General features: G+C 38.4%; 1 protein-coding gene across 20 annotated transcripts in view; it reads right to left on the bottom strand.

The window, feature by feature from the left end:
- hspg2 (heparan sulfate proteoglycan 2) overlaps positions 1-13,095 on the bottom strand; it is a 109,952-nt gene that overhangs the window by 45,738 nt on the left and 51,119 nt on the right. For 16 of the 20 annotated variants that reach the window (XM_084099952.1, XM_084099949.1, XM_084099948.1 and 13 more), the window contains 19 exons: positions 12,802-12,946; positions 11,600-11,757; positions 11,200-11,370; positions 8,895-9,061; positions 8,442-8,621; positions 7,351-7,547; positions 6,350-6,494; positions 6,109-6,236; positions 5,916-6,002; positions 5,736-5,800; positions 5,399-5,460; positions 4,719-4,859; positions 4,462-4,635; positions 4,171-4,350; positions 3,674-3,792; positions 3,400-3,511; positions 3,042-3,152; positions 2,115-2,239; positions 1,916-1,996 (listed from right to left, as the gene is read on the bottom strand). In XM_084099952.1, the coding sequence (XP_083956078.1) occupies positions 1,916-1,996; positions 2,115-2,239; positions 3,042-3,152; positions 3,400-3,511; positions 3,674-3,792; positions 4,171-4,350; positions 4,462-4,635; positions 4,719-4,859; positions 5,399-5,460; positions 5,736-5,800; positions 5,916-6,002; positions 6,109-6,236; positions 6,350-6,494; positions 7,351-7,547; positions 8,442-8,621; positions 8,895-9,061; positions 11,200-11,370; positions 11,600-11,757; positions 12,802-12,946 (2,548 nt within the window). The remainder of the gene's footprint in view (positions 1-1,915; positions 1,997-2,114; positions 2,240-3,041; positions 3,153-3,399; positions 3,512-3,673; positions 3,793-4,170; positions 4,351-4,461; positions 4,636-4,718; positions 4,860-5,398; positions 5,461-5,735; positions 5,801-5,915; positions 6,003-6,108; positions 6,237-6,349; positions 6,495-7,350; positions 7,548-8,441; positions 8,622-8,894; positions 9,062-11,199; positions 11,371-11,599; positions 11,758-12,801; positions 12,947-13,095) is intronic. The other 4 variants (XM_084099953.1, XM_084099958.1, XM_084099955.1 and 1 more) reach the window with 2 other exon arrangements.

Raw genomic sequence — 13,095 nt, forward strand, 5'->3', positions numbered from 1 at the left:
TTTTGCTGATTCTTTTAACTGAGGGATTTTTGTATGAGATGGAGGAGGAATCTGAAATATAGTTGCAGATTCTTTTTCTCCTTGCACTCGTGTAGGCAAATGGGATAGTTGACTAGGTTTCCTTGTCAACACAGTTCTCTGAGGCTCTGTAGATTTTTGACTTTTGTGGTGTATTTGAGAAGTTCCATTTTGTCCGTTGCTCCTTTCCCGTGAGATAAGAGAACCTTTATTTAGTGCCTTTCTTCTCTGTTGCCTTTCTTTGGAGGTAACTAAGGTTGAAAGCCTTTCATTCCTCGACGTAGTAAGGGAACGGTTGGCTATACCTTTGGGAACTGTTGCTCTCCTAGAAGATTTGCTATTATTTTTGTTGTCTGCCCTTGATGAGAAACTGGTTTCAATGTCTTTTCTTGTTGATATTGGTTGGATCCTTTTAGTTAAGAACTTTGCTTGCTTAGTTGAATTTTCATTGATCTGGGAAAGTCTATCTTGTACAAATGTAGTTGTGGAAATGGTACGAGGAGTTGGTATGGTTTTGGGAATTTCTGTTCTCCTCTGAAATCTGCTAGTAGACATATTAGTTATCCAAGCTGTAGTCAAGGCTGGAATCCGGGTGGTAGCAACCACAGCAGTTTCTCTACGATCCTGTGGTGGGCGTGCCATGTGGCGTGCTCGTTTCACTTTATCAAGCTCTTGAGCTAGAGCAGTGAAGCCATCAATCAGTATCTCAATTTTGTGTTCTAATTGACTCAGTCTTTTTTCAATGTCTGTGTATTTGTTGGACAGCTCATTGATTCTGTCTTTCCTGTCAGTTGGAGACAAAACTCTGGCTATTGTCTCCAGTTGAGAGCTAAAGTGACTCTGTTGCTTCCTCATGTTCTCGAGGTTGTCTTTCATGTCCAGAGTGTTGCTTTCAAGCATACTCAGGCGCTGGTTGAAACGATTCGAGTGCATCCTCAACAGCAGCTGGAAACTCTTCTGTCGAGCCTCAGGAATTGCCATGTAACGCGGGGCCCCATAAGTCCTACGGTGACTTAAACTACGTATGGTTGTTGACAGCAAAAATCTTGTTGTACTTTCAAGCCCTGAAAAGTCATCATCTTCTCTACTATCAAGTTTTTTGTCAACATTATGGTCAGTTGTATCCAGAACTTGCTTTTTCCCAGGGTTGAGGTAGAAAGCATCATCACATGCAGTGGGGAAGAAATCTTTCGAACCTTCAAGGTAGAAGTCTCCGCAGTTGGAAATGCTGAGAGCCATGATGAGACAGGGTACGTTGGTACCAAATTTTTTGAACAATAGAAGCCATTTATTCTTTATCCCAGACACCCAAAAGCTTTTGCACTCTGAACAGGTGACAGGAATCCACAATTCATATCATCAACTTGTTTATGCTTCAGTATGGGAAGCATAAACCACCCTAGAGACCCACTAATATCTAGAAGAAGAGTTTGAAATAAGAAAAAGTTGCTCAAAATGTAGCAAGAGCTTTACAAAGAAGCACTGAAGCAAAAAAAAAAGGATGCAACTCCTTTTTAAAGTGACATATGCTACTAATTGCTTCAACACCTTACTCTCACAGTAAAGAAGTGACATTTTTATAACTTGAAAACGCTGCAGACTTCAGACAAACGTACATGGATTTTTCAAGCACCACAGCTTATCAACTTATAAGCTCCTCCAAAAAAAACACACGCATTGGTATGGGTGGCATTGATTCAAGGCTTGCTTCTCCCATACCAACGGACAAATGCCATTCAATCACAAAAGGTTGAAGAGATAATGGAAAGCAACAAACACATGCTTTCTGGCAATAGGTAAAGGGATACCGATCACCTCCATCACCAGTTTGGCCAGCCCAGCATTACTAGCATACTTAATGGGAGGTGTATCCTCTCATTAGACCAAAGAAACTTACCTTTCACACCGTCTTCCAGTATAACCAGCAGGACATTCACATATGGGCTGTGCATCTGAGTCCAAGAAACAAGATGAAGGCCTTCGGTAGAAGAAGAGTATTAGATTAAATTAATAATTATGAATTATGGGTTATGTCTGAAGCCACTTTATATGAATAAAATATCTTTGATACAGTTAATAGAAAAAGGCAAACTCACTGGTTACTGGAGTGTCCTAGACAAGGACAGGGTCTACATGCCTGTGGATCACGAGTCTTTGGATTTCCATAGAATCCAGGTAGGCAATTTTCACAACGGCGCCCAACTGTGTTATGCAGGCAATTCTAAAACAAAAAGGAAAAGGGTGATGAAACACTCCAGACTAAGCATGGGTCAACTAGTTAAGATGACTAGATTATGTATTTTTTTATATATATTTCTGTAATTTAGATTTTTTTTGTCAATTAATAAGGAAGACTAATTTATGATTATTTTTTTATGTACATTTTTGGGTTTTGATTTAATTCATTATAGTCGACTAGTAGATCACACATCCAATGACCGACTAATAAATAATTGAGATTGACTAGTTTGTGGAGGGTTTTTTTTAAAACAATTTCGATGTTTCGATTTTATTCATGATAGTCGAACAGTCATCCGACAACTAATTAATTACTGAGAATGACAAGATTTGAGTTATTTTTTCAAATATAATTTTAGCTTTGATTTTATTTCCACAGTGGTCAACTAGTCAACCATTCATCCAATAACCAAATAGACTATTAGTAAGGTTGACTGATTTATGTAGATTTTTTTTGTATACATTTTTTGGTTTTGATTTTATTTATGATAGTTAACTAGTTATTGAGTTTTATTCGTTTATTTGTTTATTTTTCTTTTATATACTATATTTCCTTTCTTTGATAACATTTTTCACATTTGGTTGACTAGTTGACCTGTCATCCATTGACCTGAGTCCAACTGTGGTCAGGTGAACCCAAATTCAACCTAGTTTATAAGGCTTCCAGTTACAACTGACTAGTCAGCTAAGGCAGCTGATTTTTTTTTTATATTATTTTGTTTTACACAAATCTTCATAATTCATCCAGGAAAAGCATTATTGCTGCAAGGGAAAGGTTAACTCACCAGGCAATCTCCAGTCTCTGAGTCACAGCCGCTGGCATGCCCATTGCAGTCACACTTCTCACAGGTGCCAAGATAAAGTCCAGGTGTGCGGGTGTAGCCGGTATCACAGTCCTGCAAACAATGGGTGAGTCAGAGGTGAATGGGTTTATAGGTGTCTATGCTGAAGAGCTTTAGAGCTAAAATGTTCCATAAGTTGCTAAGAGCTTCCCTTCAGAGATCAAGAGAAATAATAAAGGGCTGTTATTACCTTGACAGGTAATAGTTCAGAACCTCTGCCGGGGGGGGGAGGTTTTTGCATTAACTTAGGCAGGCACAAGTTCTCACAGACTGAATGTTACTATTTAAAGTCATAATATACCTGGCAAGAAGGTCCTGCGTATCCTTGAGGGCAGGCGCACTCCTCCACCTCCAGAGCCCTCTCGTTTCCTGTTGAGTGGGGCACTGCAATGTCCATTTGGATATTGGAGATACTAAAGAGAGGAGAAATGGAGATAAAACACTATATCCTGTTCACAAAATCAGTTAAGCGACAGATAGGAGCCTAATAAGATAATGTGATGCCATCCAGTATATAAAAAAGGACATCAAAAGTCAATGTATAAGAAATGAGCAAATAAAAAAAGCAAAATGACCTGCTCTCAGCCATATTGTCTGCATAAGTGGCTCTGATCATAAAGACGCTGATTTCTGCCAGAGCCATCAGCAAGTGCTCTCTTGTACAAGGCTGTCCATCCGCCCGTGTCCATGCAGACTGTGAGGATTACAGGCAATGAGAATTCATACTGCAAATCAAGCTAGATCAAGGTTTAACTTATTCTATATTTGTAACTTTTTTTTATATTTATTATTATTCATTAAAAAAGCTAAAATTGTTTAAAATATAAATAAATGTATTGAGTTAATGATTAATTATTCATTTATTTGAAATACAAAACATTATTATAGATATAAACAAAATCATTATTAGTAATAGTTATAGTAATATTACTTTTTTGTATATATATATAGATAGTTGCAAAATATGCAATTTGTATTTATAAAGTCATTAATCTAAAAAATATGCTCTTTAGCAAACACCCAATAAAGAGAAGTCAAAAATCATATAAATGTACACACATATATAACACACCTCTCTAAATGGCACAGTGATGGTGGTTGGTACTCTAGGGAGTGGTTTGGTCTGAGAATAATGCTCCAGGAAGATGCCGTTGCCTTGGAGAACCACATCTGGTTTTCGATCAATCACTAGCGAGCGAGCCTGCGGCTCATAACGCAGCCTATACTGCAGCTCTCCACCATATGCTGTGACCTTTGCACAGGAAAGAAAAACATGTTTTGAAAAACAGCACATTGACGTGCTATTTTACTTGACAAAGGTCAAAGTGTAAACATGGCATCATATCGCATGGGATGTTCTCACCTTGTCCCCTCTGAAATTCTGAGGCAGGACCCAGTAATAGATATCTTTAGGGATACTGGTGAAGGATCGGTAAACCACCTCTGCGCTGGCTCTCTGGGTGATACCCTCAGAGATGGTCCTAGTGTTGGCTGCATTGGAAAGGGTGAAGAGCTGGCCGTTGACACCACCTCGCACCTTCAGATTAACCAACAAATATAAATTATATATTTATATATATACAAATATTTAACAATGACAAGATTAGAGGATGTGGTTACCTGATCTCTGGTCCAGGTTGAACTGGCACACTGTTTAGTCACTCCCATACAAAAACACCGCAAGCAACCTTCAGGATTACCGGCCCCCAAATGAAAAGTGCCAATCTTACACTCGTCGCAAAGAGCACCAACCACATTAGCCTGCAGTACAGAAGATAAAGCAGTGTTTGAACATTCTGACATTTATATTCTACAAAAATCACATGGTTATAAACTATCATTCAAAAGTATGGGGCTCAGCAAAGCAGCATTAAATGTATCAAAAGTGACAGTAATGACATTTATAATTTTAATTTAAGACTTCCATTTCAAATAAATGCTGTTCTTTTGAACTTTCTATTCATCAAAGCATTCTGATAAAATAAAAAAAATATCAAGGTTTCCACACAAACATTAAGGAGCTGTTTTCAACATTGATAATAATAAGAAATGTTTCTTAAACACCAAATCAGCATATTAGAATGATTTGTGAAGGATCATGTGATAGTTGGAGTATCAGCTTTACCATCACAGGAGTAAATTACTAAATTATTAAATATATTAAAATAGCAAAGATAGCAAAAATATGCTTACTGTGTTTTTGATCAAATAAATGCAGCCTTGGTGAGCATAAGAGACTTTTCAAACTTCTGAACTATGGTGAATAAAAAGAAAACTGTAATGCAATTTATTACCAATACCTTGCAATAGCATGGTTTGCTGATGGGATTGATAGTTCCTCTGTTATCGCACTTGGAAATCACTGAACAGGGATAAGAACACCATATGGTTGACAATTACACCTGGAATGCTTTGAACATCCTGGTCACAAACAGCTGGCGTTCCAGCATTCAGTGCACAGAGTGTTAATCATTATCTAAAGCTTTGCTTGACCTTCAGGGTAAAATGAGGCACAAATTCAATTTAAGAAAATAAATAGCTTAAGGCAAGCAATTAAATCTTACCACTAATATTAAACTAATAAATAATTCATTTTACTACCACAATTGTAAACAAAAATTAAGGGAAAATGCTTACGGCTATCAGCAAGGACACATTTGCCGTTGGGCTGCAGAGGTTGACCGACATATCCTGGAGCACATCTGTGGAGAAAAAACAAAACACAGATGATGAAATATTATACATGCACCCAGCACCACAAAACGTAGTGTGAGGACAACATGTATATATATATATAGAAAAGCACTGCTCCCTTACTTCTCACAACGTCGCCCTGTGTAACCGGGTCTGCAGGCGTCACATGTTGCCTGTTTGTCATGGTCCAGGAAGCAAGTATCAGAAAACCTTTGAAAAACAGAAAACCTTTGTAATAATAATAATAATAATAATAATAATTATTATTATTATTATTATTATTATATTTAAATATACACAAGTTTGATATCTTTACCGTCGAGACGTCTCTGTGTACGGACAAGGACAGGGTTTGCAGTCATCATATCGTCCTCGACTTGGGTCACCAAAGTAGCCTGGCTTGCATTTGTCACACCGAGGTCCTTCTGTGTTATGCTGACAACTCTATCACATGACATTTCTACTTTAGTGTGTGGCGTACAGTAATCTACTAATTCACGCATTTGTTATTTAAATATTTATCAATATTTATGAACATAAAAAACACCTATCCTTACCAGGCAGTGTCCACTAATAGGGTCACAGGCACTGGCATGCCCATTGCAGTTGCAGCCAGCACAGATGCCCAGGTAGGGTCCAGGGACCCGCTCGAATCCAGGGGAGCATGTCTCACAAGACAGGCCTGAATACCCGGCAGGACATCTATGTGGGATCAACAGTTTGCAAAGATTAACACTTTCACACAGACTGGGCTCAACAATAAGGCCTGAAAGATGCTCGGGACAAGTGACGGAATTGTCACTTGTCCAATCGAGCCAGTGCTTCATCGTCACGAAAAGTTATCATTTGCACGTTCTGGTCAATTTAAACATTCAAGCGATTTTTAACCATTCTAATTCAAGCGCAAGACGATGCAAAAGAGAACTCAATTCAGCACTCGTGTGCTGTTTTCCGTAAATTGACTTCTCTCTCTCGTCTTCTTGCGCTTGAATGGAAAAATACACACAACAAAGTATGTCAAAATGCCCGTCTTGGAGAGTATTCACATAAACACCGTCGGTTATGTCTTAACTGAACATAAACAGACGAGAAAGAAAACGCATGTGTAACAGTATATTGGATCCGTGCATTTGGTCTTAAAGGGACAGCAGCCTAATATTTCTGATGTTTATTAGTATGTATTTCTGCGCAGTGAAAATTTTGGCAGAGTAAATAAATATTTGAACCACTGGCCCAACCAGGCCAGTAGAAAAAAAAACCTTAGCACTGATCCCTGCACAGAACTCTCAAAAATAAGAACATTTGGGGCACTGAAATCCACCCTTTGGGGCACTGAAACCCACCCTTAGTGCTGCCCATGGCAATAGCACTGTCCTTTTTCTTCATTGAATATATCAAATTACAAACAAAAAGAAAATATTTAGAGGTTTTAACCAAAAACATGAGGAATAATCAGTTTTACTCATGGGAACGTAGGACTGCGAGAGGTGATTCGAGAGGAGCTTTATATTTTCTGACAGGCCTGTAATCCTATCTGTTGATTTAAAGGCACACTAACCTGCACTCCTCAACGTCTCTTGGGTTCCCCTGCAAGCTGAACTCCTTGGTGGTGGTATCCATGCTGATGTCACTCAGCCCGACACTGGCCATGCGGTTGTCATAAATGGTGCGAATGTGGATGCTCTCCAGATTGGCCAAGGTCATCATGAGGTCATCACGAGTTACTGCTCGTCCTGAGGAGTGCTGCCAGTTTTCCTGAGACACACAGATACAGAGAGGTGAACTACCTAACACAAACAAGCAATACAACGGCAAAAACATTTTAAAAATAACATAACATTTTTTTGAGAAATATTTGAGAAATCACAATTTTTTTTTTTTGGTATATGGTATTAATAGAATTTTATATGTCAGTCTTACACAAGTATTGTATTAGCGTAGAGCTAAAAATACTGGGAATTCATTATATTTTTGGGAAATAACCTTATTTGAGCACATTCCTTAAAATGTCCTTTTTTAAGAGAGAGGGAGAAAATAGTAAAGCAAAAAATTACACAGAAAATAATTCAAAAACATTTAAAAATAATACAAATTATAATAAAAATGATATACACACCACAGTTCAAAAGTTCAATAAGATATTTATTTTGACCATTTTTTTTAGCAAGACATTAATTTGAACAAAAGTGAGATTAAAAACATGTATAATATTACAAAAAAAGTATATTTCATAAATGCTTCTATTCACCAAAGAATCGTGAAAAAGTGCATCATGGATTCCACACAAATATTAGGCAGCACAACTGTTTTCAACATTGATAATAAGAAGAAATGTTTCTTGAGCAGCAATTCAGCATATTAGGCTGATTTCTGAAGTATCATGCACTGAAGACTGGAGTAAAGATGCTGACAATTCAGCTTTGCCATCATAGGAATAAATTACAGTTTTAAAATGTATTAAAATATAAAACAGATATTTTAAATTGTAATACAATTTGACTTTTTACTGTATTTTTGATCAAATAAATAAAGCCTTGGTTAACATAAGAGATGTCTTTAAAAAAAAAAAAAGAACTCTGAACGGTAGCGTGTATATATTTAATAAAAATGTATTTATACACATTTAAGCATTTCACATATGCGGCTCACCTCTGTAAACTTGACCTCTCTGTTGTTGATTGCGTCAGGAAAAGTGGGGTTGCCTCGACGGTAAATAAATTTCTGCCCATTGCCACTCAGCACAACATCAGGTTTCTCCTTTGGTTCTGATCCACCTCGCTGCAGTGAGTAACTCACCTTAAACTTCAGATAACCTCCATACGAGTCAACCTGTAAAGCACAGTGTCAAAAATACAAAGATGCTGAGGAGCTTCTTTGCACGTTTTACACATCTTTTACACCTAAGACAATTTAAGAGACTACAAGTAGCTTAGGTATTTGAAATCTAAATATTTATAGCGAAAGTGAAAGGACAGACAGCAAATTATAGGGAGAATATTAAAGCAATGGGAATGGAAAAATCAGAGATATCGACTGATGATTATGTTTTATTGGCGTCCTTTCTAGATTTGCTCAGGAGAGTATTGTGGAGGAGAGATAAACCTTGTTGCCAAGGAACTGGCGAGGAAGAGACCAATAGGAGTCTTGATCGAGGAAACGGCGAGACAGATCCACTAGCTGAAACTCCTCACTGTCTGGATAGATCAACATCTGAGTGGTGGAGAGAGGTGGTGTAGTGCCAGGACGACTAGGAAATGACACATTGACTCCTGTGGATGAAAAGAGAGATAGTCAGATACCGACCTAGAAAGGCAGTGAACCATATTTTAATCCCACTGTACTATTTGTTACTTTAACCTTATGAAGACAGCTGCATATTTGCTATATAAATTTCTAAGCCCCTAAGCCTATAAAATATATATAAATGTATATATAAAAAGCCTGCGCCAAATTACATATTTTTGTTCAGTTTGGGCCTCGGAATAAAAATTATGTATTTTTTCCTCCTTGAGTGTAAGCTTTATATTCTCCTATATCATAATATGGGCCAAAAAGCCTGATGTAAAAAAAAAAAAAAAATCAGTTTTTTTAGACGGATCTATAAACGGTTCCATTAAAAAAATAAAAAATATTTTCCAGACTTTTATTTCATATGTCAGGTTTTACAGGGTGAATAATGAGCATGTGTGTTACACATAAAATCCCCCCAAAAAAATTTACGCATCCACTTCAATTACATTCTCCAATTGTAAAACCACAAACAAATGAAAATAAGCTACAGTGAGGAAAATAAGTATTTGAACACCCTGCTATTTTGCAAGTTCTCCCACTTAGAAATCATGGAGGGGTCTGAAATTGTCATCGTAGGTGCATGTCCACTGTGAGAGACATAATCTAAAAAAAAAAAATCCAGAAATCACAACGTATGATTTTTTAACTATTTATTTGTATGATACAGCTGCAAATAAGTATTTGAACACCTGAGAAAATCAATGTTAATATTTGGTACAGTAGCCTTTGTTTGCAATTACAGAGGTCAAACGTTTCCTGTAGTTTTTCACCAGGTTTGCACACACTGCAGGAGGGATTTTGGCCCACTCCTCCACACAGATCTTCTCTAGATCAGTCAGGTTTCTGGGCTGTCGCTGAGAAACACGGAGTTTGAGCTCCCTCCAAAGATTCTCTATTGGGTTTAGGTCTGGAGACTGGCTAGGCCACGCCAGAACCTTGATATGCTTCTTACAGAGCCACTCCTTGGTTATCCTGGCTGTGTGCTTCGGGTCATTGTCATGTTGGAAGACCCAGCCTCGACCCATCTTCAATGCTCTTACTGAGGGAAGGAGGTTGTTCCCCAAAATCTCGCAATACATGGCCCCGGTCATCCTCTCCTTAATACAGTGCAGTCGCCCTGTCCCATGTGCAGAAAAACACCCCCAAAGCATGATGCTACCACCCCCATGCTTCACAGTAGGGATGGTGTTCTTGGGATGGTACTCATCATTCTTCTTCCTCCAAACACGTTTAGTGGAATTATGACCAAAAAGTTATATTTTGGTCTCATCTGACCACATGACTTTCTCCCATGACTCCTCTGGATCATCCAAATGGTCATTGGCAAACTTAAGACGGGCCTTGACATGTGCTGGTTTAAGCAGGGGAACCTTCCGTGCCATGCATGATTTCAAACCATGACGTCTTAGTGTATTACCAACAGTAACCTTGGAAACGGTGGTCCCAGCTCTTTTCAGGTCATTGACCAGCTCCTCCCGTGTAGTTCTGGGCTGATTTCTCACCTTTCTTAGGATCATTGAGACCCCACGAGGTGAGATCTTGCATGGAGCCCCAGTCCGAGGGAGATTGACAGTCATGTTTAGCTTCTTCCATTTTCTAATGATTGCTCCAACAGTGGACCTTTTTTCACCAAGCTGCTTGGCAATTTCCCCGTAGCCCTTTCCAGCCTTGTGGAGGTGTACAATTTTGTCTCTAGTGTCTTTGGACAGCTCTTTGGTCTTGGCCATGTTAGTAGTTGGATTCTTACTGATTGTATGGGGTGGACAGGTGTCTTTATGCAGCTAACGACCTCAAACAGGTGCATCTAATTTAGGATAATAAATGGAGTGGAGGGGGACATTTTAAAGGCAGACTAACAGGTCTTTGAGGGTCAGAATTCTAGCTGATAGACAGGTGTTCAAATACTTATTTGCAGCTGTATCATACAAATACATAGTTAAAAAATCATATATTGTGATTTCTGGATTTTTTTTTTTTGATTATGTCTCTCACAGTGGACATGCACCTACAATGACAATTTCAGACCCCTCCATGATTTCCAAGTGAGAGAACTTGCAAAATAGCAGCGTGTTCAAATACTTATTTTCCTCACTGTAGATTTTAATCATCTGAGTACCTTTGAAGTCCTCCTCCTCTGTGAAGCGCAGTCCGATTTGGTTACGGTAGCGACCGGTGCTCTGACAGTTCTTTGTGATGCCAAAACAGAAGCATGGCATGCAGTGACCGCCCACGCTAAAGTGTCCATCGCGGCAACTACCTGCTAACACGTACAGAGAGGATGACACAACTGGACAAGTACAACATGGAAGACAAAGGATGGAAAGACCACCACCGTCAGGATTGAGAAGCCTCACAGTCATGCAACATGCAGCCAAATAACAGCAGGATAACCTGTGTCTCACAAATGAAAGGATGAAATGACATGTCTCTTCAGAAAAGCATTAGACGAGGACAAACATATAATACACAGTAATCCAAAGATGTTTACAAAGCACCATATGGACCTGGTGCATTACCTGGGTTTGGTCTCTGAGAGAGGCTGAGGACCCCATCAGGAATGGCAAACACTAGGCCTTTAGCATTGATGGCCTCACAGGTGTACGCCCCCTGGTCACCTTCCTTCACATCACGGATGGTAAGCGTTCCTCGCCCATTCTCATTGGTCATTGTGATCCTGTCAATAGAATAATGTTTAAATTAGGGCTGTCTCAAGACCCCTGCATTCAATTCCATTCCACTGTGCTCTGTCCAACTGTTTTTGAACGAAAGAATGTGTCCTATGTAAATGGTTCCTTATGCATTCCAAATTATTTTTAATTTAATGTCAATAATATGCTTAATATTTAATCACTAATCACTAAATTAACACATTCTAGTAGCCGTCCTAGTTTAAATTGACTCCTACTCAGATTATAACTTATTTCAAAGGATTTTAATAAAGTTTTATATATATATATATTTTTTTTTATGTAAAACGTATTAGTGTTTTTTTTATGTATTATTCAAATGACCCATTCAAATGGGTCTGCTATCTGTAGACTTGTTAGTCCGTTTAGAAAAATGAAAAAATAAAAGTCTGATTGAATAAACCTACTAGCCTCGAAATAATCATACACAAGGAGAGCACATGCTGAGGAGTAAATTAAATACGGCTCTCTTTGTACATATTAATAATGTCTAATCATTATTAAGACAAATAATAATTGAAAGTAGCAGCATCAAAAGAATATTTTGAATATAGACAGCTCACAAGCCTTTTTTTTTAAATAAAACAATTTTTGGGATTTATTGAGATACAGAGGAATGACAGGAAGCAAACTGGGAGAGAGGGGGATGGGATCGGGAAAGATCCAAGAGCCGAAACTCGAACTCTGGTCGCTGCCCATGAGGCTGTTGGCTCCGACAACACAAGTATATTTTGTCAAAGAGCCAACAGTCTGTTTCTTATTGCATACATGACTCAATCGCACAACTGAAACACGGAGTGTGGCCTTCTGTTTTCATTTAGACAAGTGCTGAAGTAATTAACTTGCCTATTTTGCTTAAAGAGTTAAGCAAAGAGCGCTTTGGGAATTTAGTAGAGATGGATGAAACCACAAATATTCTTCAATTTCATTTATTCAGTCTTTAAGAGAATCAGGACTATATGACTTTAACATAGATTGTGGCCATCTTGAACATTTCAGAGATCCACGATTCGTATTACATCCAAACCTACCTGCTGTTGGCTGGTATGTGTCCCCAATTAAGACGCCATGTGATGATGGGAATGGGCACACCAATGGCAGAACAAGTAAAGGTCACAGTGTCCCCCCGCGCTGCCGTGATGGACTCTTCCGGGGGGTTGGTCACAGTGGGAGGTGCTTAAGTCCAAAAAGAGCAAACATATAATCATTTAACAGTACAATCAACTTCAATCCACACATAATTGTATTATATGAATGGTAAAATAGTCAAATAAACATGGACACAAGAAACCACACACGCCCGCAGCAAGTCTTTGATTCTAAAT

The sequence above is a fragment of the Abramis brama genome (assembly GCF_963993115.1).
Source record: "Abramis brama genome assembly, chromosome: 22".
Lineage (NCBI taxonomy): Eukaryota > Metazoa > Chordata > Actinopteri > Cypriniformes > Leuciscidae > Abramis > Abramis brama.